Below are 11667 nucleotides of genomic sequence, written 5' to 3' on the forward strand. Positions count from 1 at the left end.
ATTTATTTTTGTGAGAACATATTTGATCATTTTTTTCATGGCCTTGTTGCCATATGATATGTTATGTAATGGCCTTTTATTTTCTTGGTTACCCTGATGGGTGAGAAGATGGGTTGTACAAGTTGATGGTGAAACAGCTGACCAATTGTTTGAATTTATTGCTGTTTTTCACAATTTTTCACAAATATTAAATCACCATTTTGATTACATGCGATTAAGCATAGTTATGACCGCACACAAATCTAATCTTCAAGAATTGGGTGAGCGCTGTGATTTTTCTTTCAGAATTTGCCTTCTACTCCTTGCTGATCTCCACATTAAACATTTATTTCTTCAATATTCTCACTTTATCTCCCACTATCTCTTAATTAGCATTTCTTCTTCACTCCTTTTTGAAAGCAATGAGTTCACCAGGCAAGCATGTATGCTGCTAATGACAGTATTATTTTCCACTGTGTGTCTCTGTGCGTTTGAATGTTATAGGTGCTAGAGAACTTCAACAAAGGGAAAACTGCTTTGCTTTCGGCAGCCAAGATCATGGTGAGCCCCACTGAGGTGGACTTGAATCCAGAGACCATCTTCATTGGTGCAACAACAAACTCTCAGCAGCCCACGCCTACCACCCACCATCGCAGGAACAGCAGCGTTCGGTTAGTACACACAACAACACGTGAGTGGTTGCCGAACCCTGCAGGCAGCTTGAGGTCAACCAGATCAAATCAGAACACACACACACACACACACATTAATTTACCCCTCCGCATAATTTGGGAGATGAGACAAATCTTCCATTAGTTATTGAGTAAAGTAAAAAGCATGGAAAAGCAAATGTCAGGAAGAATATACTGCAGCATTTTTAAAGCCATATTTTCTTAGTAAGCAATAAGATCATTAACACTTTATCTCTGTCCCTCTTTCATGCACGCACACATGCACGTCTGGCTACAGAGCAGTTTCATCGTATGGTAGTATCCAGTTCCCTCCTCGTCCTCTCTGGTTTAGCCCCTGTCGAACACCAGCGTAGCCTTCAGAATGTAACCGCTCCTGTATTAAACAGTAAACACTAATTAAGCAAGTATAAGCAGTATGTATGATCCTAGCCCTTCCTCACCTATCTCTTACACTTCCCCGTGGTTCCAATATCCAATGCTCTATTCCCTGTGAATGTGCTCCTTGATCAACCACACATGAACCACGTGAACCCTAGTGTCCCTAATATGGGGCAAACGTTTGGTGAAAAATAGCAGATCTACAAACTCAACGCATCGCAATGCAACATGGGAGCTTGTAGATGAGCTATTTTACTCTAAACCACACCTCTCCCGTTCTCCTCTACCCCTCTCCCATTGTGTTCTTTCCTCTCCTTTCCACTAGTTCTACACATTCAGAGTTATCTCTAGAAGGTTTCCTTGAGTGCCCTCCTCCCCCAGTGCCCGTGGTGCTGTGGGGGGCACGGGAGCGTCTGGCCGTGGAGCTGAGGGACCGCAAAGCTCCATTAGCTGTCATGGAGAATCTCTCCGATGCTGAATCCCTCTACAGTCTGGAGTCTCGACGCTCCTCCGCTGCACTAAAGGGTTCACCCATGCTGGGTTGCCTTCCCTTCTCTTTGGACGCACCCATTCCCGAGGAGAACCCATCTCTCAGCTCTCGCACTGAACTGCTGGCTGCTGACTGCCTGTGCCAGGCCACTCCAGAACACCTGAGAGAACCCGGGGCCTACTTCACACCACTGGAATCCGAATCCCCTGATTATCCCATGTTTCTCTCTCCCACCCCGCCCTGCTACAGTGGAACCCATTCTCCAACTCTGTTGAGCCAGAGCGTCTTGACTCGGCCTGCACAGCCTCACACTGATCTGAAAATGCTTCCCGATGATGAGCTTCAGCAGATGCCTGCTGTTTATAGCCCAGGGACCACCCCACCCCCTCTCAGCCCGCAAACTGGTGCTAGGCTGGCGGAGGGAACGGAGGAGTGGGGAGAAGCGACAGAGACAGCAGGGAAACGGTCAAGGGTGGAAATGGAGTCAGCAGCCTCTGTGCCTCCGCCCCAGCTGTCCAACGGCAACCCCAGCCAGGCGGTACTGGAGTTTGCCCAGTACCTGGACTCTCTATTTAGGCTGGACAGCAGCAGCTCGCCACCACTGGACCTGTCCGACGGGGAGTCCGAGTCAGGGCGAGGGTCCTTCGGTCAGGGTGAAGGTTTAGGGGAGGGACAGCAGATTGATGACAAACAGCTTCTGGCCAGAGCAACACTGGAGCCTAACCTGGTCCCTAAGCCCCCACGTACTTTTGCTGGATCTGCAGACCCCTCCTCCGGCATCTCCTTGTCACCCTCCTACCCTCTGTCATCCTCTGGGGAGATCAACGACCTGTCCCCTGCCGACGGTGGTCCTCCGGCCGCACACCCGCTACGAACATGTAGCCCCTGTCACTGTCCTGAAGAAAACACACTATCATCTATGGTGTAATAACACTAGAGCCCGACCGATGTATCGGTCTGGCCGATATATCGGCCATTATTCTTTTGTTTTTTATTTTTTCAAAAATAGCACATCTAGATCACAACTAGGGATGGGTACCAAAATGTGGTTCCAAGTAGGAACCGAATAACAAATGGTGAGTACCGGGTACCCATACAAATAATTCCATTTCGTTTCTGCATATCGGTTCCTAAACGAGCAGTCACACAGTATTTATTTATTTAACAGTAAAATGCATAAAACACTGTTCAATGGAGGAGCTGCACGTCTCTCTCAGTGCATTTAACATACCTCCCTACACGGCCGCACCCCCTCCCCCTCTCCTCAGGGGGGGGCTCAGACAGGCTTTTATATTTGTTATTGTCAGTAGTAGTAAGAGAAGTACAACACTACTGCCCTAGGTAAATACAGAATAGATACATTAAAAAATAATGTCCAGCTCACTGTATTATCCACTCAACTGTTGAATAAAGGGGAGGATGTTATTCTATTCGTTACATGTGTTAAATTGACTAAGGCTTAAAATAATAAAGCTTTTTGTTAAATAGACACTTGAGTTATTTTATACCATTTTGGAATCAAAATAGGGAGTCTTTAGGAACCAGAATCGATAAGCAGAACCGGAAACGGACACAAATATCCTATACGATACCCATCCCTAGTCAACGCATCAGTGCTCGTAGTTAATTATTGTCAAATAGAAATTTAATCTAACCAAGTTTTTCAAATTGATGAAAACAACATTGATCAACACATCGGTAATCGTAGACTGTACCAAATACAGACCGGCATTGGACGCAAATATATGGCATCGGTCGGGCTCTAAATAACACCCACCCAGCTCTCCCAGGACCATTACACTCCATATGCATCCATCCAATATTCTAAAACATATCACAGAACATGCATGCGAAGGAATGCAGTCTGCCATGCAGTAACACTCATCAGAGACAGCAGTGACATGAACGTGTGATCGAGATTGGGAAACTTTTTTTCCATCTCTCGGTCGTCCCAATTCAATGCTGTGAATAGCAATTTCACAAACTATTGTAATGACTGTAAAAGATACCTCTGTCTGCATGCCAGGGGGCTGTGCTGCTTTTGGGGTGAATTATAACTTACTGTAGCTTCATGGTGTCATTCCAGAACAAATGCTATATCACTCATAAGAGTGACACATCAGCATTACACGCCTTCACTGATATTAACTAATTTAAAGCGGGGAATAGATTAACTGAGCAGGGATTCGAAAACAAACTACTGTAGAAGAGGTTAGCATATAGGCACATGATCTTAGTATATGTACGTGTACACTTTTCTTTGCACCCTCAGCAGCTTCAGATTTATGTCCAGCTTTTATATCAGGAATGTGAAGACAGATAATGAAGTGTCGGTCAGTCAGAGGAGGGTTCCTCAGGTCTATCAGGAATTGACTGTGTGGAAAGAAAGCTACACTGTAAAAAATCCCTTTGTGTAAATTTAAGCCAGAGAGTGTACAAAAATGTAACCAAGTGGACTGAACCGGGATCCAGGCTCATATTACTCCATAATTTTGCTGCTAGTCACCTAAAGCCATCCTGTGAGTCATCAACAGTTACGTCACTGGTTAGGTTCTGACCGGGCACACACTCCGGTGAGTCCTGATCCTAGCCAAATAATTTGCTTTCCCAGTAATATTTTACATGGGCCACTTGGTTACATTTTGTTCACTCTCTGGGTTAAATGAACATTAAAGATTTTACTGTGTAGTTTTTATCTGTGAGAATTCATGTGTCTTAAAATTGTGATTGTGACAAAGTTATTATGGATGCCTCTGGAGGTTTTTCAGTCTTTTGGCTACCATTTTTAGTGCATGAACAAGGTTATATTTTATTTTAAATAGGAACTGTCACTACACCACCTGCATTTACATTTGGATAATCTCGCACATATCCAAATGCTTAATTCGCCCCCTTTTGCCAAAAAAGAAAAGAAAATCCTTTAATGTATTGCCAAATGTATTGATGAGATGTAATATTGTGTATGTATGTGAATATTGCTAAATTTAGATACAAATGCCAAGCTAAACTCACAGAGGGGAGTTTCCTCAGCCATACTAGACTGATTCCAGTGTGAGACTGCATTCTAAAGCATCACCACAAGAGGACACCACATATCCTGACCTTGCAACACTGCCATGGCTCTCATCTCCAACACTGGCTCCTCTCAAAGGGTTTGCAACTCTATAGTTTGCACCTGTCCTATGCTTGAGACTGAATCCACATACAGTAATATCCTCAGTGTTAACATTGGACGTGTAAAAATTAACTCCTAATGTATACACTTTCAGAGTTAAATTAACCACTTAAGCCCTATACTGTTTTTTTAAAACGGTTGACATTTTCTGAAAATATCTGAACTTTTCTGAAAATGTCTGAAATTATTTGAAAAGCTTCTATAATTTCATACCCAATATAGGGATGCCACGGTGAAAGTGGTTAACACTGGATATTTTACTGGAGTAAGTACATTCTAACAGCTGTCCTGCTCTATTAACTACTGTATCTCTTAGCAATGTGCCCAGGCTGTTGCGGGTCAAGGCCTGCTTGTATTATGCATCTTAAGAGTAGGGCAGCTGAACTAGAATGAATCAAGTCATTTTATTTTCCATCAGGTCATATCAGGTTATGAATAAGCTGTAAAGAAGACCTTCTAAATAATCCTTTGAGAACCTTGATAAATACAACATAGGCCCAAGACACTGGGCTGGACCAAACCCAATGTAATGAAGTAGATCGTTTCTGTTGTCGCCAAGGTGCTCTCTCTTAAATGTCATTTTGGACATCCAAGTCCTTGCTTCCCTTTAATCTCAATCACACTTGGGGTTGGACTCAATTAATAAATGGGATTGCATACTAAGTGTACCCATTTTAAGTACTGTAAGTGGCATACAGTTTTCTGCATCTGTTGGGGTTTAATAGTTTGCTCCAAACTTTAATTATTTATTACCATTAATGTTGTTATCACAATTATTGCTATATTTGATGGTGTCCTTTACTCTTGAAAAAGATTGGTTTGATCTTAATGGGCTTTTTTCTGTTGGGAGATTGTTTTTCTTCTTTCTTTCTTTTTTAGAATTTAATATCTGTGTGGACTTTTTTCTATCCCAGTGAAGAAATACTGGAACTTGTCATTGCATGGCTACAAAATGCTCTGTTCTAAAAAAATGCCATTGTGGTGAGACATGCTCTCTAAAAAGGAAAGGCATTGACCTCTGGCACAATAGGCTACAGCCATTTAGAAATGGGTGACCATAGAGATAAGTGGTAGTACTTCTTGTTAAGTCTTTGTTGTACGATGGTGTTGCGTGTCAAAAACATGTAGAAGATGTGATGTGGATCTGCTATCTTCAGCGCGCGACACCTTCTTACAGCATAGTATAGCTCAAGCGTAAACGGCCATTAGGAGTAAAATAATGCTGGCACCCAGCTGTCTCTAAAGCAGCAGTTCCCAAACCTTTCAGCTCAAGACCCAAAATATACATTTGCTGGACCCAAACTTACAAAAAAATGAATTAACCACTTAAGTAAGCCAGAGAGGCTTATTGTCAGTATCTGCCTGAGAGCGGGAGTCTATCCCTATATGGTCTATCCCTATATGGTCTATCCCCGTTTCACAATCACAGTGCGCTATGACCCCTGGGGGATGGATTGCTGACATTTACCATATGACTTGCCGCATCCAAGCCGTGCTATGCTGAGTTGGCACTTGGCAGTGCCAGGGATACGACCATGGCCCTATTTAATTATGAAAATAGCTGAAGCTCACAAGGGTTGTGATGCGAGCTTGTATATATTTTCTCTATTTCTTAAAGGTTATTTTTTAATTTGTGAAATTGTTTCGATTTCTTTTTTAACATTTCTTAAATTCCTTTGAAAATTTAGATTTTTATATTTTTGAAAAGTTCAGAAAATATTCTGAAATAATAGGCTATGTGTATATATATATTTGTAAAATATAGGAAATGTAAAAAAAAAAAAAAAAAAATTACTTGTAACCCATCAAAATGGTTTTGTGATGCAAAAAGTGGTCCTGACCCATGGTTTGGGAAAAACTGCTCTAAAGACAGCGCTGAGTTAAGGTGTGTCCAAAACGAAGCACTGTCGAAGGAAGACACTACAGCACGTTTTCACCACGATGTGTACAGCACCATCTATGTGTAATTAATTATTTATGCAGATGTCTAAAGAAAAAGTAAAATACAATTATGTAGAAAACAGATGTATCACAATAATGAGGTCATGAATATATATTATAATCTATATAAATATCGACATGTAGAAAAATGAATGAAAAAAAATAAGCAAATCTATTTCTTATGAAAGCTCTATGGCAGATTATAAACCATTGTCAGAATTTGGTTTAACAGATATAGAAATCGGTCTGTATTGAAAGAGGAATAATTCAACTATGTCTTGTCCATGTTTATCTGGTTTGCTATCCTTCCTTTCCTGCCCCAGAATGAGAATGTATTTAACCCCTTACCCCTCACTGCCCTGCCTGTTATGGAATAAAGCAAAACCAACTAGACAATGTTGTATCTTCAGTCATATTAGTACTTTCTTAACCCAGATGCGACACGTATCAATCTTGTTTTAGTTTTACTCATCTGGGCATATAGATTTGGTAATGCAACTTAAATATCCATGCGGAAACATTTTGTGAGAGAGTAGTAGGCCTACAGTCTACAGAGATGCTTAATCTAACTAGAAAATTCGCAATTTTAAAAAATTGCAGAGTGTGGTTGCCGCAGTGGCTTACATATGCCCCTCCCACTAGTATTGCCAGCCAATTACAATTTCAAGTCACGCCTTAGATCATGCGTAAGTCATTCGGAGGGGATTTGACCCCCGAAATTCATGTTTTTGCGACAAACGGTTACATTTCTCGCGTTTGCGGCGCCCCCTATGGATGAAAATGGAATTGCTTTTAGAACTTGGTTGATCGAACCACCCCGGACATGTGATTGAAATTTGGGATGGATTGGACATTCCGTTCGTGATTTATGGCATTTTTTGTGATATAGGCCCCTCCTACTAACTTCGGAAGACGATTACGGCCGAACGATACGCACTTTCAAAATTCTGCGGCTCAGTTTTAATTGGATGGGTCCAGAGATCACGTGTGCCGATTTCTGTGAGATTTGGACAAAATCTGTAGGAGGAAAAGCAAAAAGTGTGTTTTGGACAAAATTCAAAATGGCGGAAAATCTATCATGGCGGAAATGGGCGTGGCCTATATGGGGAGATGCGTCATGACCCAAGGAATCCAGGGAAAAAATAATTTTGATTTTACGACCTACGGTTCAAGAGTTATAAGCCAAAAGGTAAAGTGGGCTGTTATAGCGCCACCATGAGGCCGACCGATAAAATCTTAGGGTTAAATAATTTTAGGGATAATGTTGAATTATCCCTAAAAGTTTTGTAACTATAGTGATTACAGTCTCCGAGGAACAAATACTTTTATGTGAATTTTTGCCTTTTCCCATTCATGTCAATGGGGAAATTTAATTCACTAATAAATTCATATCAATTAAACTATACAACATTTCTCTTAACAAAATACAAGCACACGATTCCCGATTTTTCCGGTCAATTTGAGATATGGCTCAAGTGCGTACAGCGTACAGTGTGGGAGGTATAAAGCGTCAAAATAAAGACTACTCCTGTGAAAAAATAATAATAAGTATAAAGTGTCACAGTTACAAGAGTCTGGTTGCCCATTCGGGCAACCACACTAACTATTGGAAACAATCCCTGATCAGGACTTGCGCATGCGAATATTGTATTCATAGGCGACAATTTCCAAACTCTGCTTGTGATTGGTTGTCCGTGGGGTAGGAAGCGCTGTGTTCATTTGGACCGCACACAAGTGCCTAACTCTAACCGCAAGCACGGGAGAAACGCATCCCTCACCAACCTTAATCCGGTCGTTTTAACGCATCCCTCACCAACCTTAAGCAATCGCTCGATCGCATGCATGATCGCATCATGCATGAAAGGGAAACTGTAAACAGCAACAAAGCTGTGCGTGGTTGAAAACGCATGCGGTAAAGACAAATCACAGGCGTAAATGGCACATAGACATAGTAACACCAGTAGGAGTAGGACCACCCACCCCGAACTGCGCACAAAAAGTGTAATAACGTTCAATTGGCTGTTTGTCTTTTTCTTCTTCAAAATGTAAAAATATGAATTCATTATGATTTAGAATATGGTCGGAAATCATGTAAAGTATACATGATTTGAATTTGAACATGCACAGTATTAGTATAATTTAATATCGGATCGAAATGTACTTCTTGTTTATTCCCAAAATGACTGGCTAACACTTTTTCTTTCTTTTTTTTGTAATATTGGGCCCTATAAAAAATATATCGTTGCTGCTGGGAGAAAACCACCTAACTCCATTTTTGTGGGGGGGTTTTAACACCCTTTAAGTCTGTGTTTCGAAAATATTGAACCGATGAAAAGTAGTAAAAACTCTTGGGACAAAACCTCTTAACTTCCATTGGACCCTCAAAATGTCTACTAAAACAGCTAACTCCACTACCTCACCCCCCTCATGGAAGTCATTGATAATATATTTAAGTATTATTGCTTCGTTTTCAAAATATACTTAATTTCCTGAAAATATTTTATTTTTAATTTCCTGAAAATTTAACATTTTGGAGTATTGTAATGCCGAGAGTATAAACACAGGGGGTTTCCTTGATTTTATTGGAGGAATAGTTTGTGGCTAACGTTGGTTAGAGAGTTCAAAAAGGTGTGCTGTCCTTCAGACAAACAACAAAAGCTGTCTGCCTGTCTCTCCAGCATAAACCATGCAAGCAGCCCCTTTTCCACCCCTTTGAACTCTCTAACTAAGCTTGGCCTCAAACTATTCCTGCACACCTCCCTCCAATAAAATCAAGGGAACCCATATGTTTAAATAACTCTCTGCATTACGTTGCTGTATGTCTTTGGCCCCTCAATTTGTAAAATAAATGTAAATATAAAATAAATACATAAATACAAAACCTTTATACAATGGCAATAACTAGTACCAATTACAACTACTTAACAAACAATATCAGTTCAAGTTTAATATATAACAACTATGCAAACACACAAATACTGCTTTGGGGGTAGTGTGGATTGTTTGTACAGTATGTTTTCATGTTTACATTTTACAGGCAGGTGGAATACTTGTTTATTGAATCTTGTTTTATATAGCACAGTCTGAGTACCATGTCACACCACATTTCACTACGCTACTCATATGAAAGAGTGAAAAATAAACCTTGAATCTTGAATTTCAATTACATTTCGAGAGGTGAAGGTGGTGATTTCATGTGGATGTCTTGGAAAGCGAAGATCACCACCACCACCCAGCCACTCCTTTATCTTCTTCGCTGTCTGCACTTACAATGTTTGTCCTTCACATGCTCCTGCATGTAGCTCTGTGTTTAAGAACACTCACTGTCTGACATAAACAGCTGCTACAGCCCCTGCCTTCCATTGATTGATTGATTGAATACTTTAACTGTTTTAAAGAACAGAAAATATAGTTCTATTCGAAAGGATGCTTAAAGGATTAAACCCAAGAAAGCGGTAAGCACTATAGCTTGTTTCCATTGGGCTCCTGTACTAAATCCATCCAAATTGGGAAAACGTGTTGTTGCACTGACCACACTTAACTCACCAAGTATACAATATGATGTGGTCTCCACCTGGCGCTGTTGTTATCTTGCTGTAAACAGAGTCCCCCACTGCTTTTCATCTAGTTTGGTTCGACTGGTTATATCTGGTTCTTATCCGTCATCTTTCACTGACCTTCGATATAGGACTTAAAGCATCAGGATATCGTATTATTGCTACATACAGTATTTTTTATACAAATGTCAGATGGTATAAATACTGCAAATTGGAGTATGTGCTCTCTTTGGTAATGTCTCAATGTTGGATTAAACCATTATTATATGCTCAGATGGGAAACATAGGCCTATACTAATTAATTTGCTGGTAGTTGTGTGTCAGCCTGTCACTGGTGGTGGTGGGATGGTAGCCCACAGGCCCAGCACACCAGGGGTGCCACAGGGGGAATACAGAAAAGAAACAAATGGTCCTCGCTCTACTCCTGGTGAGAGCAGGAGTGGACCTGGTGAGACGTAGGAGGAGCCCGGACAGGAGACAACCCACAGAGCCTAGTCCCTCCATTTGCCAGAAGTGTACCTCCCAGCCCTGGCAGAGTAGTTCTGGAGTAGTTCCAACAGATTGTGTGCCCCTGGTTTTTCCCTAGTGGGACTGATTGAGGGTATAGCTACTGGGACGTAAATCGGGACTTGATCACTCCCGGCTGGGTCGCCTGAGTGAGGGGTATGATGGAGCTCTGTTCCATAACCTTCCGCTTCGCAGAAGGCTATGGGACTTTCAGTTTTAAATCTCAAATCGAAATCAGACCAGCCTCTCCTCTTTAGTGGAAATCTCACGAACGTTTGGCCTACTCACCAATACAAACACGGGTTGTGTCAATAGAAAGCCTATACTTTCCTTAGTGGAAGCACTCTGAGCCCCCCACCACAAAAAACCAAAAAAAAAAATTTTTAGTTACTCCGCTGCGCCCTCTACTGATATTGCCCAGAGAACTGCCTCATAGAGAATATTTTTCCTCCGGTGGAAAAAAATCCCTTTCTGCCCAAAAAGTACCGTTTATACGTGTGGTGGGGGGCTCAGAGTGCTTCCACTAAGGAAAGTAGGCTTTATATTGACACAACCCGTGTTTGTATTGGTGAGTAGGTCAAACGCTCGTGAGATTTCCACTAAAGAGGAGAGGCTGGTCTGATTTCGATTTGAGATTTAAAACTGAAAGTCCCATAGCCTTCTGCCGTCTGCGAAGGCTATGGAACAGAACTAGGGGGGGGGGGGGCAATTTCGAATTGCAGCCGTCCTTACTTGTGGTTGTGCCCTTTGAGAGTGGTTTTGAGGGAGTCCAGGGATTCACATGTCTTAAATGACTGTTGGTAGGGCGTTCCAGTGAGGGATGGTGATTCAGCAATGAGCACTGAGCACCCTTTTTTATTTTTATTTTTTTCATTGATCAATATAGAAACCAAACGAAGGGGGATTTTTGCCACATTTCTGTGTGTGCCATCTGAAATAGATTAAAAA

General features: G+C 41.5%; 1 protein-coding gene across 1 annotated transcript in view; it reads left to right on the forward strand.

Moving 5' to 3' along the window:
- The window catches only part of dagla (diacylglycerol lipase, alpha), a 59100-nt gene extending 52068 nt beyond the window's left edge, over nucleotides 1-7032 (forward strand). Inside the window, exons 19-20 of the mRNA XM_083760057.1 lie at nucleotides 484-650; nucleotides 1375-7032. Coding sequence (XP_083616183.1) covers nucleotides 484-650; nucleotides 1375-2467 — 1260 coding nt within the window. The 3' untranslated portion in view covers nucleotides 2468-7032. The remainder of the gene's footprint in view (nucleotides 1-483; nucleotides 651-1374) is intronic.
- The last annotated feature ends 4635 nt before the right edge of the window (nucleotides 7033-11667 follow it).

The sequence above is a fragment of the Protomyctophum parallelum genome (assembly GCF_964188405.1).
Source record: "Protomyctophum parallelum genome assembly, chromosome: 2".
Classification (NCBI taxonomy): Eukaryota; Metazoa; Chordata; class Actinopteri; order Myctophiformes; family Myctophidae; genus Protomyctophum; species Protomyctophum parallelum.